At 37.7% G+C, this 18,382-nt stretch overlaps 1 protein-coding gene across 1 annotated transcript in view; it reads left to right on the forward strand.

Moving 5' to 3' along the window:
- Window positions 1–1,817, forward strand: part of SYT10 (synaptotagmin 10) — a 33,214-nt gene extending 31,397 nt beyond the window's left edge. The window contains exons 6-7 of the mRNA XM_041487505.1: window positions 533–662; window positions 1,746–1,817. Coding sequence (XP_041343439.1) covers window positions 533–662; window positions 1,746–1,817 — 202 coding nt within the window. The remainder of the gene's footprint in view (window positions 1–532; window positions 663–1,745) is intronic.
- Window positions 1,818–18,382: the final 16,565 nt, after the last annotated feature.

Below are 18,382 nucleotides of genomic sequence, written 5' to 3' on the forward strand. Positions count from 1 at the left end.
AGCTTATGGCACTGTGAGGAGCACACAGTATTAAGGTATAGACTATTACAACTATTACTCTTCCCTTTCACATTTTTGACTGAACTTTCAAAGATCACAACAGCTAGAGCTAAGAAATAGTTTATGAAGTTATGTCTGAAGCATTTACAGCAGGAAATGTATTCCCCATCATTTTCTCCACCACCTTCTCTCACAAAATTCAAGCATGTTTTCCTTCAGATAACTTTGTGCATTATGATCCTTTTCTGTCCTTGTGTCTTTGGGTTGTAAACTTTTAATAGCAAGGATTATGTTTTCTTTGCTATTTTTATAGCTGCTAGAAGCGCTCTGGTAGTGGCTAGGAATTTTTGATGTTACCATTACAGAATTTAATATTACTATACTACCATTAAAACTAATATCTGTAATAAACAATATGAAAACTTTGGTCATGTGTTCTGTGCCACACTAAGCCAGTAAACAGAATTGTATCAGATGTTATTAAAACTATTTTTTATTAAAAATAAATTCTTTCTCACTCTACAATTCTCAGAGTAGGGCACAACGAGGTCATTGGAGTGTGCCGGACAGGAATTGATGCCGAAGGCCTTGGAAGAGATCATTGGAATGAAATGTTGGCTTACCCACGTAAACCAATAACTCACTGGCACCCGCTAGTAGAGGTAAGAAGTAGCAAAATTTTCTCCTTGATATTGGGTGGTTTTGCCCCTCGCATTTATGGGCTCCTGAGAATAATGAAAATCAGTGCAGCACCTATAGAGCAGGTAGAAGATCATTAGCATAGCCTAAATCTAGTTGCATGGGTTTATCTATCATTTAAAAGGGCCATTTCAACAGTCTCCATGATGCTCTGATGGCATTGCAAGATTACATTTAAATGTTTTAAATTTCCAGAGATTTTGATAAAGAGCTTACAACTACTTAGAAGAGATCATTTGCAAAAATTTCAAAAGCAATCATTTCCTATTCAAAAATCTTTAGCATAAGCTGCTGTTGCTAAAATATTAATCTGTAACTGGCCTGCAAATTAGGCTAAATTGTGGCAACATACCAGCAGCTCCCTCCAGAGTTATTCAACAGATGTTTACTGGAAGCTTTTTCAAATGTAGGGGTGATTATATCTACAAGTCCCTGGGCTTGGATTCCCTCTGTGATCTACTGTGGCCGCGCATTGTTGGTGTTCTGTACACAACATCCTCACAGCTCTGGACTCAGAAAGATACATATTGAAGCCTTAGGAAGCAGCAGGGGCACAGAGGCACTGTTTAGCCCATCACAAAAGCAGTCTGTAGAAAAATTATTTGCTGCCTGAGGCCATGTGATTCCCCCATTCTGTAGCACATGGCTGCACAACATGTCCTGTGACAGGTAGCAAAAGCACAATATCAAGGCTTCAGTAAATCACCAAGAAGAGTGTGGGGGCAAGGAAACTGAGTCAAGGCAGCAGAGAAGTGTCTTTTAGAGGTGCATGGCTCTGTCTAGTCTATGTAAGTTAGGAGATGGAGGTGCCACCACTGTTGGTGAAATAAACCCATTCCTGTGAAACGAATCAGAGGCATTTTTAGAAGGTCACTTCAGAAATTTTCTTTCCATTGTTAGTTCTGCTGGAGACTTTGATGCCAGAGACTGATCCAGAGACCAGAAAGGGTCTGGATGTGATCTGGATTCTTTTTTGAGGTAGTCTCTCATCCTCTGAAATGAGCGTGAATGTGATGACATTTGTAAAAATAACACTTTCCTTGCAGCTACCTGGCCGAGCAACCAGTTTTGATAGCCAGGGATCCTGTTCCTCACCCAAACCACCGCTTACGCCCTAGGAGCCAGAATGGATCCATCGTGCTCAGTGTCCAAAACTCCCCTGTAGCTCACATCTACATCAACAGAAGGTTTGGATTCTGCAGATTAACTGTATCCATATTTTTAATCAAAATACATCTTTCCTATTCTAAGTCTTATATGACAGTTTATAATAATTTGTTAAAGTGTGGATGAAGTTGACTTGATTCAAATATAACCCTTCCTTCTGCAAATTCATTCACCTGTTTTATCTCTGGCATATATCCAGGGTCATATTCAAGCAGTGGTTTGATGGAGCCTGTATCTTTTGAGAGGCAAAGAAACCAGAAAAAAGATCCCTTAAGTAATTCAAAACTACTGCACCTTTTAACACCTAATTCTTTTGAGGGAGAGCAAGTAGTCAAATATAGCTCATGTAGTAAATTCCTTCTAAATTGCACTAAATCCTCTATGACTTTGCAAGATAGCACTTCAAACTGAATGTTGCATGAAAAAAACCCACTGTTGTCATGTTTTGAGTATCTGGAAAATCAGTTCGTTCCTTGGGCAGGAAGGAAGGGCTGATTTAAGAGCCAGTGAGGCAGATCTACTGACTTCAATAGGTTTTAGTCAAGCCCTTCTGATACAGGTATGAGAACTGGATCTATGCAGTTATAAGCTTCCAGCACTCACGATGACAGCTGCATCTCGACTCAAGTCAAACTGCAGAGGAGAGAATGCTCAGACGTAAAGGAATTGATTTAATGTGATTTATCTCTTCACAAAATTGACCAAATATTGCAGTTACCCACAACATTTTTGTGATTCTTGATTTAATGTGACAGACTTAGATTTCTTTGAAGTCGTTTTGACTGAGTGCACAGCACACATGGAATTTAGTTTCTGGTTGCTGGCTGGATGCCTCTAGACACATATGCTAAATATGAATTTGAGATGTGTTTTCTGTCAGTCTATGGAGATACAAATCGAAATGTGACTATTTTACAAGCAAGTAAACTCATTTATTAGAATACACAGTGACAGCAAATGCAAAAATCTACTTGCTGTAGTCAGATACTTTAAAAAGCAGAAGAGAACTACATATTATTTTGTGGATTTTTCTCCAAACACGGCAGTTTACCTCAATCAGATAAATCAGATAGTTACTTTCTTTTTTCCTTTTTTCTTTTCTTTCTTTCTGTGAAGACTGTAGCACAGACAGCAGGATTGGGTCTGAGGTTGTGAAAGCTGGACTGTAATTAGAAAAAGTTAGGTGGTGGCACTTTTTGTATCTTTGCAATATATATAAAGAAAACAATGTTTTCTAAAACAGCATTTTTACAGAAGTGTCATGCAGGAGAAAAACAACAAAGGAAGATTGCTTTATGACAATGAAAGAAATTTTGAGAATCCATCTGGATATGAAGGGAAAATGTCGTGTTGGCAAATTTCTGAAGAACCATTTTGAGTTGGTTTAGCCTGGCCAACACAAAATATGTTCCTGAAGATCCAGTCCCTCCACGCCACCATGACTGATCTCTAAGACAGACAAAAATACCTTTAAGTGTCTTAAACTGCTCCAGAAAAGCTAGCAAAGCTGGTCTTAACATTACAGATGTATCTAATTCAAAAAAGGAGGCGCTTTTATACCTTGCCTCCTGTGCCTATGAACACAGCAAGCAAACAAATAAATATAAAAATCTTTACAGTCTTTACAAATAAGGGCGAGGGGTGTGGGGGGGCGGGGAAGAAAATAAAAGAAAGAAAAAAGGGAAAAAAGAAAAGGCTCCAGCCCAAGTTTCTGAATGCCTGTTTCAGGTTGTTCTTCATGGCCTCTAGGCAGAAACGGGTTCTCCCAGAGAGGATTGGTAATGCTGAACACTGATCCTTCCTGCTTAAGATTGTATTTTCATCACCATAAATGCAGAGCAGCCTTGCAGGATTTCATTCCTCCTTTTGCTCTGGATGAGTAATTTTTTTTTATAGGAGAACAAACTCTCCTCTGTGAGGTTTTTTTCCCTCCCATTGCTGTTATCCTAACAAAATTCTGTGGCCTAGATAATTTTCAACATGATTCTGCAAGGCTGATATAGAAACAGATATATATGTATATATATATATGGAGATTGAAAAACTATTTTATGTATACATTTATGTTAATATAAATTATATCAATAGTGGCCTTTGTGGCCTAGAAAATACTTTTTGTAATGTGGTACTGTAACAGTCAATAGTTAATTAATTATTCTTTGCACTTTTTTGCACCTAATATCCAAAAAGCGAACAAATTCACGATCAAATGTAGCATAAGTGTTCAGCAATGAGCAAGGAGTTTTTACCTATTTTACTGTTCTCTGAGTATCCTGTGTGTTTCATCATAGGTAGTAAGGTATTTCAAGACTCATTTTCTTAAATTTTAATTGTTGTCAAATACCAAAGGCTCGGCTTGTGCCCCCTTGTGTTATTTTTGGTATTGTTAATAACAATAGTGAATGACTTCTGTGTCTAAACCTGATTGATGGGTGCTCTACATCTAGAAGAAATCAGGCTGCAAAATCATCTGGACATCTAGTTTCAAAAATGATCCCTTAAGTATTTATCTTTATTCCCTTAGCAGTGATTAATAGAACTAGTGAAAAAGATATTTTTTTTTCTCCATTATTTCCTTAGCCATCTCAAAAGACAGGATATGTACTCAGCATAACCCATCAATTGGCTTTAGAGCCCAATTCACAAGTTACTCCCAGTGACATCACAAAAGCACCAAGGAAGAACTTAGCACAGTTTAAGTCAAGGAATATGTTGCTCGATGCATATCTTTATTAAGGAATTATAAATATTTTAATTTGGAAATTTGGAGCAGTTACAAGTTCTCTGTTCCCATCCTGATTTTTTTTTTTCTGCTTATCCACATTTCTCCCATATCTCATGCATTACCCTAATTTGGGAAAAAACAAATGTGGCAAAAGGCTGGTTTAAAATATATTGTAGTACTTTTTCAACAGTTAGAAAATCTTCCTTTCCTAAAGGCCTAAGCTATTTTACTTGAAGCAGTTTACTGGAAACAGCACCAGTACTTAAGAATTGTACTTGCATGGCCTGGCTTTTTTTGTACTCTCACATTGCACAGGTGAGCACAAGTCCACAAAGATTGAAATCATGTTCTGCACTCCATGACCTCAACTTTGGACCCCAGCATTTTACAGTCCTGCTGACATGGCCCTTCCCCTTGCCCTCCCAGCAAGTAACCAGCTCTTTCCTCACCATCTTTTGTCTATGCTGGTCTTAGGGATATGAATATTGGTCAGAGATAAAGTGGCCAGCAACTTCCCCTGCAAAATTTCTTCTTCAATCAATGCAATTCTTTGGACTACTTATGTTTAAGTAACAAAATTATACATTTTTCTTAAAGAATCATCACCACTTCCAATATTTTTGAAGAAAATGTTAAGCTACCAATAAATGTTTTCATTGGGTTGATTTTTTCAAGGGAAAAAGCAATTACCTAATTTATTTCTGTGGGTGAATTTTTGGAGCAATATTAAGAAAAAGTTTTGTTAAAAGATTCATTTTATCCATCCTTTTCTCCTCTTTCTCAGCTTTTTAATTGGATTCAATGCAATCCCTTTAAAAATTTTTTACATGATGATGTACAACATATACATGATAGCCTGGTTACAAGATTATTTTGCTATCTCTTTTTTATAAACTTTTATATGTACTAACTTTTTATTATACTCCATTAATTTAACAGGCTTTTACATCCAAAATCATTTGTCTGTATTTTTTGAGTCAGCGAACATTCAAAAGAAGGGTATTTCAGAACTCAGTAGTGGAGTTCTTCTTCTGCTGGAAATGTAACATTTTTCAGAAATCCATAAATGTGCCTGCCAAATTTGAAAGTCACCTTACTTGAGCATGCAAAAACATAGGTTTGCACATACAAGTACTTGAACTTGCTGGATGTACAATCACTATTATTTAGCACTCCTGTTACAACAGAACACTCACAGGTAACCAGAAAAATGTTTCAGTTCATGACAAACACTTCTCAAATCTGTACTGAGTGGCAGTTCCTTGATCTGAGAAGTTCATATGACAGTATTTCTACAAATGAGAGGCTTGAAAATTTGGTAGCTCCTAAAATATGATGCATATGTTAATCAGACAGTGAGGTGACTTTTGGACAAAGCTCATGTAATATCTGTTGGACCATCCAAAATATGGATAAAATATAGCATATATATGAGAAATATTAATGCAGGTTTTGTTGGGACATTTTGTCTCTCATTCACACCACAGCAGAGACTCAGTTTAACTCAAGATTCACTTTCATTTAGCTTCTGAGTCTTGCCAGTCTAAACTGAGCTCTCTGAAAACAGCTAGACTATGGCAAAGAACAGACCCAGAGCTAAGAAATATGAAGGAAAATGTGACAGTAGACACAAAGCTGTTTCACGCATCTGCAAATGCCCTGAAATAGAAACTTCCTCCTGAAACTGATAATAATTCCAGTAGTTTTACAAATTCTCCTTTCTTTCTCTGCTGTAAAGCAGGACAAAAGAAGCACATTCCTGAAGAAACGTCAGCATTAAGCATAGGAGTTTACTGAGGTGCTGATCACAGCCATTTGCCTTTTCCAAGGCAAATAATACCTTAACTTCTAAAAGTGTCTTTTGTTTACTCATCTAGATGAATAAATATCTCCTGCACAAGGCACTTTTCCTTAACCCTGGAAAATGGCAGGTTTTTAACAGCATGAAAGAAACCAGGAACTAGAAATCTAAGAGAAAGTGAAGCTGCAGGTGGGATTTGAATTTCACAGGGCAATCTGGTCAGGAAAATGGAACTAACACCTTCAATCTTGTGCTGAGTGCTAAGGGATGCTTGATGATAGCAGGTGCTCAGGGCTGTGATTTGATGTTTTATCTGATAGCACCTCTACAATGTTGCTGTTGCTGGGAAACCTCTTTACAGGCTCAGAGAGGAGAATGCCTCTGCTATTGCCAGGTGAAATTTTTTCCACCCAAGTATAGACTGTGATTCTTGTGTTCTATGGGGCTCAGTCCCCTGGAAGGACACAAAGCATGTTAAATTTGCAGAGCAGGAAAAACAAATTTGGCTCTGTGCCATCATGGGGACTAGTCACTTTGCTGGTATTAAAGACACGTGTTTGTGCCTTGCTGATCCAAGGGAGGACATTTCTTACAGCACTCTGTGGCTAAGCTGTGTTGCTGAGCCATGTCGGTGCTTTTGAAGATCCTCAGTACTAACATTGTCAAAATACAACCAATACATATAAATACAGGTTAAAAAGGTTGCCAGAACACCAAAGCTCCCTCCTGTGGAAAAGGAATGAAGACTCTCTGAAAAATAAAGCAAGGCAACATGTTCTGGAAGTTGAATCTGCAGGAAGTCACAGAGCAGCTGTGATGAAAGTGGCGCTGCTCTGTAATAATTTATGAATACAATATGTTGAGTTGACTATTGGTCCTGAACCAGGTGAGTTCAATAAATCTACTTTAGGGAAAAACAGGCAGAAAATGTTTGACAGGGGAGTGTCTCTCAGGAGCAAATGAGTTGTATAAAATGTTAATGTCCATCTTGGTGGCCTGGGAGAGTCTGCTGATGCTATAGCCAGTCTGAAAAATGCATCTCATCTAAAATGGAGAAATCCCAAGCAGGCATAGAGAAAAAGGCACAGGAAAGATCAAGAGATCTGATTCAGAGCAGACAAATTTTATGTCTGAGCAGGCTGGGGATGCAAGCTAGTACTGTAGAGAAAATAGCTTGCTCTCCCATGAGTGGGTGGGAAAGCTTGAGACAGGACAAATATGCATATAGACTGTTATTTTCAATTCAATTTATTTGAAATATTTAAGTTTGCATATTTAAGATTAAATATTTAAGTAACATTCTATTTTTAATGAAGTGGACTATTCACAGACTCTCTAAAAGAAAAGTTGCACATCCATTCAGACTGTCTGCATTGGCACAGTTAAGACAGGCACAGTGTCCCAAAGCCCAGCAAAAATTAAAGAATTGTGAAATCCTGCCTCTGCCCTGGAGAGGTGAAGCTGGGAAGCCTGACACAGAAAAAGAACTGAAAACAGACCAAGGAACGGATGAGGGTAGTTATTGCATCACAACTTCAGGGTTCACAAAGTCATTGATTAGAAAATAGTGCTAGAAACATGGTTTCATGACAGCAACCTACCTTTTATACAATTTTCCTCTCTTTCAAAATACAAGCATATAAGTGTCTTTGAGAGACTGCTTTTAAACAGTTTGGGATATTTTCATACCTTAAGAATTCAAGACCCTGAAGTAAACTAAATCTATCCATGCATCCATCCCTGAGGAAAATAAAATAAAAATTTTTAAAAAAGGAGGGAGTAAAAACTTTCTGTACAATAAATAAAGCCCTAGAACATGCTTAAATTTGCTTTTCTGTGTAGACTAATGGTATAGATTTAAGATGTAATATCCTGGGACCTCTTAGTTTAAAAAGGAAAGATGTGTTTCTGATTGTAAAGCAGTACTTTCCTGCAGGTATAGAATTCCTAGTTGCCTGGCCCTGTGTGATTTCAAATACCAGAAATGTTAGAACAAATATTCATCAACATCACAGACAGGAATTTTAGGCGCTTAAGATTAGCACTGACAAAAAGGAATGTGGGTTTTTTGGGACACTTTCTAGGTTAATTTCAGGAGAAATTGTAGGCTGTTGGATGTTTTTGTGAAGCAGATAGATTTCCATAAAAGCAGTCTGAAAGAGGAGAGAGAAAAAAGGTCGAGTTTCTTTTTTTCAATGTGCTATGAGTTGAGACTGATAATAGGATCAGAAGTGAAGAGGACTGAACAAGATATTTAAAATCTTTTATGACATCTGAGCAATAACAGGAGACAAGAGAGGAGGGGAAAAGCCTATAGAGTATGAAGAGAGCCCGCTGGAAAATTAAAAAAGCAAGCAGACAAACAAACAAAAATCCCAAAAAGCAAAAAACCTGTTAAAAGGCAAAGTGGAAAATATAAAAAAGGGGTTGAATAGTCTTTTCAATAGAGAAAAATGTATGTGTAACAAATATTCTAAACAGAAAGGGATTTTTGATGTGATTCCTCCTCCTTTGTACGGCCATTTGCAAGCTCACGAAGGTAGTGGGAGCCAATTTCAGAACCTGAATCTGTTCTTAAAATAAAAACAACCCTCTGCCCCACAGATCTTGCTCTCAGAGGGTTCACAGTGCAAAGAGCACTGGTAGTTGCTCATGACACATCCTATCCCCCTGGATTTTTCTTGCAGGACAATTGAGGTAAAAAAAGGACACTTCCCACATGCGCTCGGACACATTCCTCTCTGGATGCTGTAATGGCCTCCTATTTATTTGCACCTGACATAGGCTGGAAGATCTCCAACAGGTGAAAAAAACATTTTTATATAATGTCACCTCTTCACCTTACCAAAGGTCCTGACAAAGAGTGCTTGAATAACCAATAGGAAACAGCTCTGGAAGTGCTGCTGTGGTACACAAGGTACTGGTTTTGTTCTCAAGTTAAGCCTCAACTAATACCACAAAATGGTGAACAAGTCATTGGACTGCTGCAGGTGCTAATTCTCTGATGACTCAAAAAATATGAAGTCATAATTACAGTGTATTTCTCCCTTAAAATCCCACAGGTCTTTGTGTATGAATAGGGTCCTGGAACTGAGGTTTCAGCCAAATTCCATCTCCTCCTGTTCTTCCAATTCATGGAGGTTCAGCAGAATAATGAATTCTTATTCCTTTGTCACATAGCAGTGGGTGTACTGTGAGTGTTTCACCCTGGGAGTGGCTGCCTCTTATTAAAAATCAGAGTGATCAACAGAGGACCATTACTTCCCTCACCATGGTTTTCTGAGGCTTAATTGTGTAATAATAGTTATGAGGGAAATGACTGCATAGCTGAACAGGACAGAGAATTGCCAGCTGTAATTATTTTTGTCAAATGGGTATGTGTGGACGGGTGTGTCTTTCTTCTTCATGTAAATGGAGATTTGGCTACCACAGAAAATGAAAAAGGAGATTTTAGGGACTCTCCAAAGAGCATGTCACACTCTTACATCTATTCCTTTCAAGCCTCATGTATGATAAGTGTTTCATGATCTTAATTATCCTTATAGCACAAGAACCTGATTAATTTATTTAAACCTACAACCTTTTCAATTCTTTGTCACAAAGGTAACTTTGGGCTATGGAATCAGAGTCACTAATGAGAAAGTATAGCTTTATTTAGACAGCAGCCAAAATCTGCACAGCTGGACCTTTTCTGCATTCCTTCGAAAGGGAGCCTGGCACTATTGCACTTTATCTACTTGCCAGTAGCAGAAAAAAAATTGTAGGTCACAGCCAGGTTTCAGAGAAATTCTGAGGATTAACCCCTCAAATCCTGGCTCTTATTCTGCCTGCCCCCAGGCACAGGGCAGTCTATGAAGTCAAAGAGCAGTTCTACCCAAAGAGGGCTTCATGATGAGTAATCTGTGCTGAGAAAAGAGATTTCATTCAAATTATACCAACATGCTTTTCAATTTTTCTTTTCTTTTTTTTTTTTTTTTATGTACTGTTGTTAAAAATTGACTTTTTCTCAAGACAGAACATTCTAGTTTAATCTCTAGCAGGGCAAAAAATGGTACAAAAGTACCAATCTACTCATGCACTGAAAATTATACTGATGCAAAAAAGAAGTAAAAAAGCCTTTCAGCAAAAAATATCTGTGACAGCAAAATATAAAGATGCTGGCAAAAAGGCATTTTCCTTTATATGTAACTTTGTCTGACTAGAATTAGAATATTCCACCTCCCTTTTTGAGCTATCTCAAGAAAAAACACAAAACGGTAAATGTATCTAATGTAGTTTTAATAGTTATTGGAATAATATAGCACAATAAAAATTACTCAATTCAGCCTCTTAAGGTGTAAGTATTAACAATACACATTCATTTATGCATTTTTAATTGGAAAAAATCTATGACCCTATTCCACATATACAAGGATTCTAGCATGCTTTCAAAAGGAGCTTTCTTTTGGGCTAATCACTTGCTACTTTATGCGCCAATAGTTCTTGTATTGATTAAAACAAAAATATTTTCTTAATATCATGACAATAGACCATTAAATGTATCCAGCAAAGTCACTCTGTAGACCTTTTTAATATATAATTTCCTCTGAAAGCACTCTGTACTTGGCCAGCCCAGCACTGAAATCCAGCAGGACCACTGCTGTTGATTTCAGTGACCTCTGCATCAGGTTACATGTGAGGATGTGTCATAGCATCTTATGAAATAAGCCCAGTCTCAAGGCAAGCAGAATGATTTCTTTTACATACACCATGGATTTTTGTCACTTTCTGACAGCTCAGACTCTATTAGAAGTATTCAGTGCATCTCTTTGGTATGAACTACTATTGCAAATGCTGATTTTACTAATACTGGTAGGAAAGATGAGCCTCAGCTGCCTGACTTCGTAAATAAAAATGTCTGGTGTATGTAGTCAGACATGGAGGTGATGTGTTTTTACAGATTTTTCCTTTTTAATGGTGGCCTGCAGGTTTCCACAAAATGCCATTTTGTTCTGTAGCTCAGAGGGTGTGTGTATAGACTAAACATTTGATATGGAATTTTTAGATAGTCCTGTTGCACATCAGATATAAAGCACTTTTTTTCAGTCTATATTTCTATGGAAAAAATATTGAACAAAGTTTAATTTTGTTAAATAACTAGAAAACTCTTTCTCAATAGAAGGAAAAAACCTAGATATATATTTAGTATTGTTCCTTGTTTCTTTTTCTTCCAAGTGTAGGTCTAAATTCTTTCTATGCTTCTCTACTTAGGTTTCTGTAGGATATGTTGGACTTAAATGCACGTCTAAGTATGGGATATGGATCGTTTTATATCCTAGAAGTTGGCAAACTAGCATCCTGATTTGGAGAGGCACTTCTGACTTGTGCTTTCTCCACTTTCGGGGGGAGATCACGAGGGTGCTTATTCAGAAAACCATGTGAAATACTGTGTTAACTCTGACCTGTTAACCTCAGCTCCCTCCATGGCAGCACAGCCCTGCTGGCTGGGATGGGAGCGGGCAAAGCCGGATGGCATCTCCTCCTTGCCCTGCTCTGCCCAGTGCCCACCACCTCGGGCAGCAGGACTGCATCACCAGCTCCTCTGAACCATCCATGTGCTCCTCCAGCCACCAACCACAAGGGGAGTCCCAAAAAGCTTCTCTTCCTTTCCATGAGCTTGTAGTCCATGCTGCGTTCGAGCTGACTGGCTTCAGTGCGCACCTTGTGAGAACTGAAGCAGGGGGAGGGAACAGAAAACAGCCACATCTTTGCTTCAGCACAGAACATCCTGTTTTCCTGGTATATGCTTGTTTGTGGGGAAGGCATTCTCCAGAGTGTATGCTTCAAAAGGTAGGAAGTTAAAATGGAGTTCCTGGCCACAGGAAATATTGACAGCTAAAAAACCCCCACTTAGTATTTAAACACTTAATATCTTGATCTCTTAAACGAAAGCACCCAACACAATGTCTGTCAGGATTTGCTGTGACAGTGAGGGCTCAGGATTAGGCCCTAACTCGCCCAAACTCTAACAGAACTCCCTACCTTTAAAATAATCTTTATTATTAGATCAGAGATGTTGCCAAGTCTATGTAGCTTACAAAGAACTGCAGAGTTCTTCTAAGATTTTGTCTCTTCTTGCTATGTGGTGTTGGCTGACCAAGGTCTAATATTAAATACCTGACTGTTTTAGTACCCTTTATTCAGTGTTCATGATGTGACTTTTTAAATGAAGTCTGTGATTTGATACCTAGACATTGTTCAAGTCAATATCCTTGGCTTCTGCGTTATAGAGACAAGAAAACAAAACTTTTTGAACTTGTGTTACTGGCTTTTTGTATGCGCTAAATGGCCATTTGTGAAACTTGACAACATAAATTGTACTACTGATAGTAAATGGGTTTTTTTGCACTAGCCTTTGAGAGCTGTAACACATTTCAGTATTTTTACAATGTATTCTCTAGAAAGTGTGAATCTATTTGTCAGTTCTGAAAAAAAATATGTAACAATGAAACCTCAAAAATGTTATGAAGTGTACAGTTTGTGATAATTTTATATTTAAAAAAGACAAGAAAAAGCAAAGAGTTCATTTGAAATAATTTTATTCTAATTGTTTCATATGTATTTTGAACAAGAAATAAAGTGATTAAAATTATTCACTTTTTTCTGTCATTCTTACAAAAGAATACACTTTTCAAAGGTCTATAAAGATCCGTGGATTACGATGCCCCCAAGCTGAGCAGCCCTGTCTATATCCAAGGTCTTTTCTTCACATTTATTTGTTACTCTAAAATTCTACACCTTGAAGAAGCAGAGGATACTTTTGCCACCAGATTTGCAAGGTTCAAGAAAGAATGCCCTTGAGTGAAAACAATTAAATCAAGCAACTTCATTATTAGTTTGTGTAATTCTTTCCACATTTTCTTCCATTTCCTGCTGTGATATTGTTTACTGTAATCTTCAAAGTCATTAGATCATGTTTTAAATAATGGATTAACTATTCAATTTAATATTTTTAAAGTATTTAAGAATATTGAAGAATCTCACTAAAGAAACACAAGCCTAATTTCCATCTTCTTTGTTTCTAGATGCACAATCATATAGATCAAATAGACAAGAAGTTTACCACCATTAAATGGAAAAGAATGGCCAGATTTGAATAGGATTTATGTTTAAAGTGAATTTGTGTTACTGACAGCACCTTATGAAGCAATGATAACGCAGGGCAGACAGGCTCAAGCACGACAGATTTTTGCACTTACAAGGACTGTTTAAAGAGGAAAACGAAGATGAAAATGTTCACTGTCAGCTGGATGTGATCTATTTCCATTCTACCAGATGCTTAAGTTCCATATTACAAACACCGGGGGGGAAAAGCAGCGTACAAGCAATTGACCTTTGGCAGAGATACGTAATTCTCCTGAAGAGAAATTAGATATATATATGTATGTGAGCTTCCCATCCTGTTTGTTATCTCTAATGGCTGAACATTAATTTATCCTAAGTCAAGTTTTTGCTAAGATATTAAATACAAATCTGTTCCTCTCTGTTTTAATTCAAAAACTTGGTCCACATCTGTGATTGAAAGATTCTGTTTGCTTTGGAAAACTGCTTGTCTTTCTCTAGCAAGGGTAATGTCATTCCAGCTTGCCACTGCCTTTAATCTCAATATTCTCTCTCTCACATATAAAATGCTGATTTTCATTAGAGTGATGGGCTCTGAGGGTTATGAATATTATAGTTTATTTTGACAACTTGTCTGTGATTCTCATAGAAGCAACACAATCATCTTTAAGATTTCATTGGAGTCTGTGAAATATAATTTCTGCATGAAGTCCTAATCCTTTTGCTTTAGTCACTCCTGAATATATCTTCATTCCTTGCAATAATGAAATTTACTAGCCCACAGAGAAGCTGAGCAATGTGCAGCTTAAAATGGTGCAAGAACCAGAAGGAAGCAGATTTGTCAGGAAGAGAGAAGAAGAAAGAAAGGCAAACAAAGCCCAGTAAAAAGTATATACGATAAAATCTTGCAAATTATTGGGTATTCTTGCACACACAGAAGCACACTATCTTTCAGTCATTGCACAAAATATACCACAACTTTAAAAGTGATGCCGATAAAATCAGGGATCAGAAGTGAATCCAGATCTCCCATCTTCTACACCATAAAACTCCCATTCCTCTACTTGGATTTGTACTTTGCATGGAACATGTGAGTTTCCCAAAGGAAAAGCTGTGATGCATAAGGAGGCAACAAATGATTTAAAAATATATGTGTAGTAACGTCTTATCCTGCTAAAACACATTGGTTGAAATAAAGAGACAGAAATATGATTTTCACACAATATTGTTTATTGTGTCATTCTGACAGTTGCATAAATGCCCTCCTGCTGCTACTGCTGTAGATAACAGAACCTGTTTTTCAACTCAGAAGACAGACACACATATTTTCAGAACAAAAGGTCCTGAATGAACTCCCTCATCTGTGCTGCTTGGATGCAGCTCCGTTGATCACAATGCAGGTTACAGTAATACAAAAGGTTTAAAAAGTTTTAAGTCTATGGCATAATAAGGACAGAAACCTTTATCACTTGTCACATTCTGAATAGTGGCATTTTGGGAGCAGTGCAAGTGCTCTGATTTACACATGCATTGATTTTGCTTAACATACCCACCCTGCTTAAATTGATCCAGTACTCTCCCCCTTGGAATTTCAAAAAACATCAATCAGCCTAAACTCTTCTGCTGAAGTGAGGAGCGTACTCATTCACACTCAGGTGCTTTTTTTGCCTTCTCCAAAATATATTTTTTATGTCCTCAGCCTTCGAAAAATAGCAATTCTCTTTGTGTCTGTGTTATACATGGGATCATGGAGTGCATTTCCAGTTGAGGTTACCAGCCACAGTTTCCCCTTTTAATTGTTTTCGTAGATGTTCTGTATAAATTCTCTTTGCTCTAGTGCTGCTTCTCAAGAAAAATGGTCAACACAATTGCCTTGCTCCAAAGAGTGAGACTGACAAGAGCTTTTTTGTGTCTCACCTCTAAAATAATTTCCAGTCCAGAGCATTTGAGGATCAAAATTGGAGTGACTGCAGAGGACTTTCTGTGAGGTTTTCTGTTATGATGTGCTCACTGACTTTCAGGAACCAAGTCAATATCTGAGACTTTACATATTAAATGCTATATGTGGTGTTATATAAATATAAAATATTTGTAAAGTCCTAACAATAGTGGGATTGTGCAGACATGTTTTATGCAGAATTGATAGTGTTTCACTCATTGAATATTAATTTTGTCAGTATTACAAAAAAGAAATCCCAAAAAATATTGAAATACAGTAATGGATTTTACTTAATTATAGATGAAACTAACAGAACATAACTTACATTTGGGAATTCTTTACTTTTTAGCTCTTTTTTTCTGAGCTCTGAGCCCATTAATTCCACAAAAAAACCTGCCTAATAAGTTTCTCTGACCTTTAGCCTTGATCTTTAGAATGTGTTTGCTAAATCCATCTGATTAAAACCAAGTCGTAACTATCGGTTTTGGACATCTCTAAATCATATAGTCATTAAACAGTTTTTGTTAAGGAAATATCCTACTCAAAATTCCTGTGATACTGGGTCTGAAGCAAGCTGGATAACCATCCTAGTCACCCAGCACCTTCCTCATCATTAATAAATTACAGCCAAAGAAGCACCTGTGCCCAGATTCTTAAGGTCAGAGGCCTGACCAGCACAGCAGCCAACCTCACAAACCTGGAAGGCATCAGAGGGACAAGCAATTCTTTGCTTTTCTGTTGTAGCTTGTGCCTCTGACTTAAACATGTTGAGGTTCAGACAGTGCCAGGTCTTCTACCTGCTAAGGAAACACCTGGCTGGAGAGCACCACCTCCAGGCAGCACACTAGGACAGGGAATCAGCTGGCCTCCTCACTGGAAGAACTTTGGTTAGGCATTGCGGCCACTGGCTAAAAGTTGAAAGTAGGTGTTCCTGGAAATGTATGACTATTTTTTCTTAATAAAATTGTATTCCTAAATGACTGATCTGTTCTTTATTCCTGAAACCTGATAAATTCAATCCTCTAAGGCTAAAGGTTGGGAACTGAACCTTTCATATAGGCATGAAATAGTGGCAAGCATCAGAAGAAACATTTGCTTATCTTCTTCCCAAACTCCATGAAATCACTTTTGTGTTCAAAAAAACTGTCCACTGCAATAACATGAGGGATCATTCTTGTTGTCTCACAAATGTTTTCATTGGCAGTAGAAACTGAGTCATGTGCCCCAGCTGTGGCACAAAGGCTCTTGATGAGATCAGCATAACCATAAATTCAACCGCTATTCAGGAGGTCTCAGAGAAGCAGCCTTTGAGGTGGAAAGAAGGAAGAAATCCAGGGTAGATAAGAAAAAGAAAACAAAATATATTGTCAAACTATGCCTTGTTTGGCTGCTTTCATCTCGCTCCCATTATTCCCTTGAACTGATTTTAAAGTGGTTTTACATAAATATCTCTAGCAGGAAAACAAATGTCATTCAGGCATATAATACCATTTATCTGAGCAGCAGTAGAGCTTGGTTTCTAATTCTTTCAAATGAGAGAAGGAAAGCTGACACTGTCCAGCCATGGTGCCACACAGGGTCTTAGCTAGAGGATTGTATTAATCTCCTGACAGCATGGTAATGCAAGCTAATTTACATATCCATTTAATTGCATAAAGCACTCACAAGCTTGTATAAACTCTGATTGTTTTGCAAGTGCACTGAATTATGTGTAATTTTGACTGACGTAGTCTGATAATATTTATGTGTGTGCTTGTCAGCTAGTAAAAATCAGATTTAAATATTTACATTGAATTCTTATTGAATTTGGATATTTAAGGTCTATTATGCAGACAAATGCAGGCTGCATACTCAAGTAAAATGATACCAAGCATAGCTTTCAGAAAACTAGTTGAACATCTGCAAGTAATGTTTTATAAGTGCATGCTATATGAGTAGCTTAGTCAGCATATTAAGAAATTTAAATCATTTTGAGTCTTTTTTTTTTCTCCTACCTCAAAAGCTACATATGTAACTAGGAAACTCACATCTAGATTCATTCCCATTTGCCAATGAATATAAATTTCTATTTTGTTCCAGCTAGAGGCCGTACTTCATCAAGTACCTTCATCCCAAGGTGTGGGATTGAAAGGAAAAATGGTATTGTTCCCTTCCAGGCATGACACCTCTGCACCAATCAGCTCCTGTACTTCCCCCTTCATGGGTGACATTTAGGTGACTGGATTGAGCCTCACTTCTCCCCCCAGAAACAGAACTTGCAAAGATCAGGATCAGCCTGGAGCAGTGTGACATTGCATTGTCTTCATGGGGTCTGTTTTTGCTTCAGAAAGGAAAGTACATGTGACTCTTCTCATAACAAGTTATTATCTTCTCACATCCAGGTCATTTCCATTTGAAATGATACTTTGAAAAAGCCAAGCTGAGCCCTTTCCCTACCTTCTCTACTTCACCACCTGAATAGAGATCACATGTCTACTTGACGTGAAAACCACCCCACTCTGCTCTGAATGACTACACACATAACACAGAGCAGCTGTAGAAGATACTGTGGGATTCTGCTCTGACTTTCTCCACTGTGTAAGCAAGAGCATGTCCTGTCCTCAAAGCAACTGGCTGTACCCAGCTCCTCTGTTCCCTACAAAAACAGAGTCCCACCAGAACAGCTTGTTTCCTACCAATACAATTTTCAGTTGCAAGGGTGACCCTCTGCCTTGCCCATCACTATGTGCTCTTATTAAACACTACTTCCATCCTATCTAGACTGATAAAAAGTTGACAAAAAAGGAAGGGAAAGGGAAAAGGAAGGGAAAGGGAAGCAAAGGGAACATACTAAATTCCAGTGAAAGTCATGTGGTTTTAATTCTCTAAGTGTACCATGGCTCGTGTTGCTTGGTTTTGTTTATAAAATTCTGTGCTCAAATCAGCATTGCAGATTGCTAGATATGTCTAA

Source organism: Pyrgilauda ruficollis, unplaced genomic scaffold (assembly GCF_017590135.1).
Source record: "Pyrgilauda ruficollis isolate IOZ18807 unplaced genomic scaffold, ASM1759013v1 scaffold80, whole genome shotgun sequence".
In the NCBI taxonomy this organism is placed as follows: domain Eukaryota; kingdom Metazoa; phylum Chordata; class Aves; order Passeriformes; family Passeridae; genus Pyrgilauda; species Pyrgilauda ruficollis.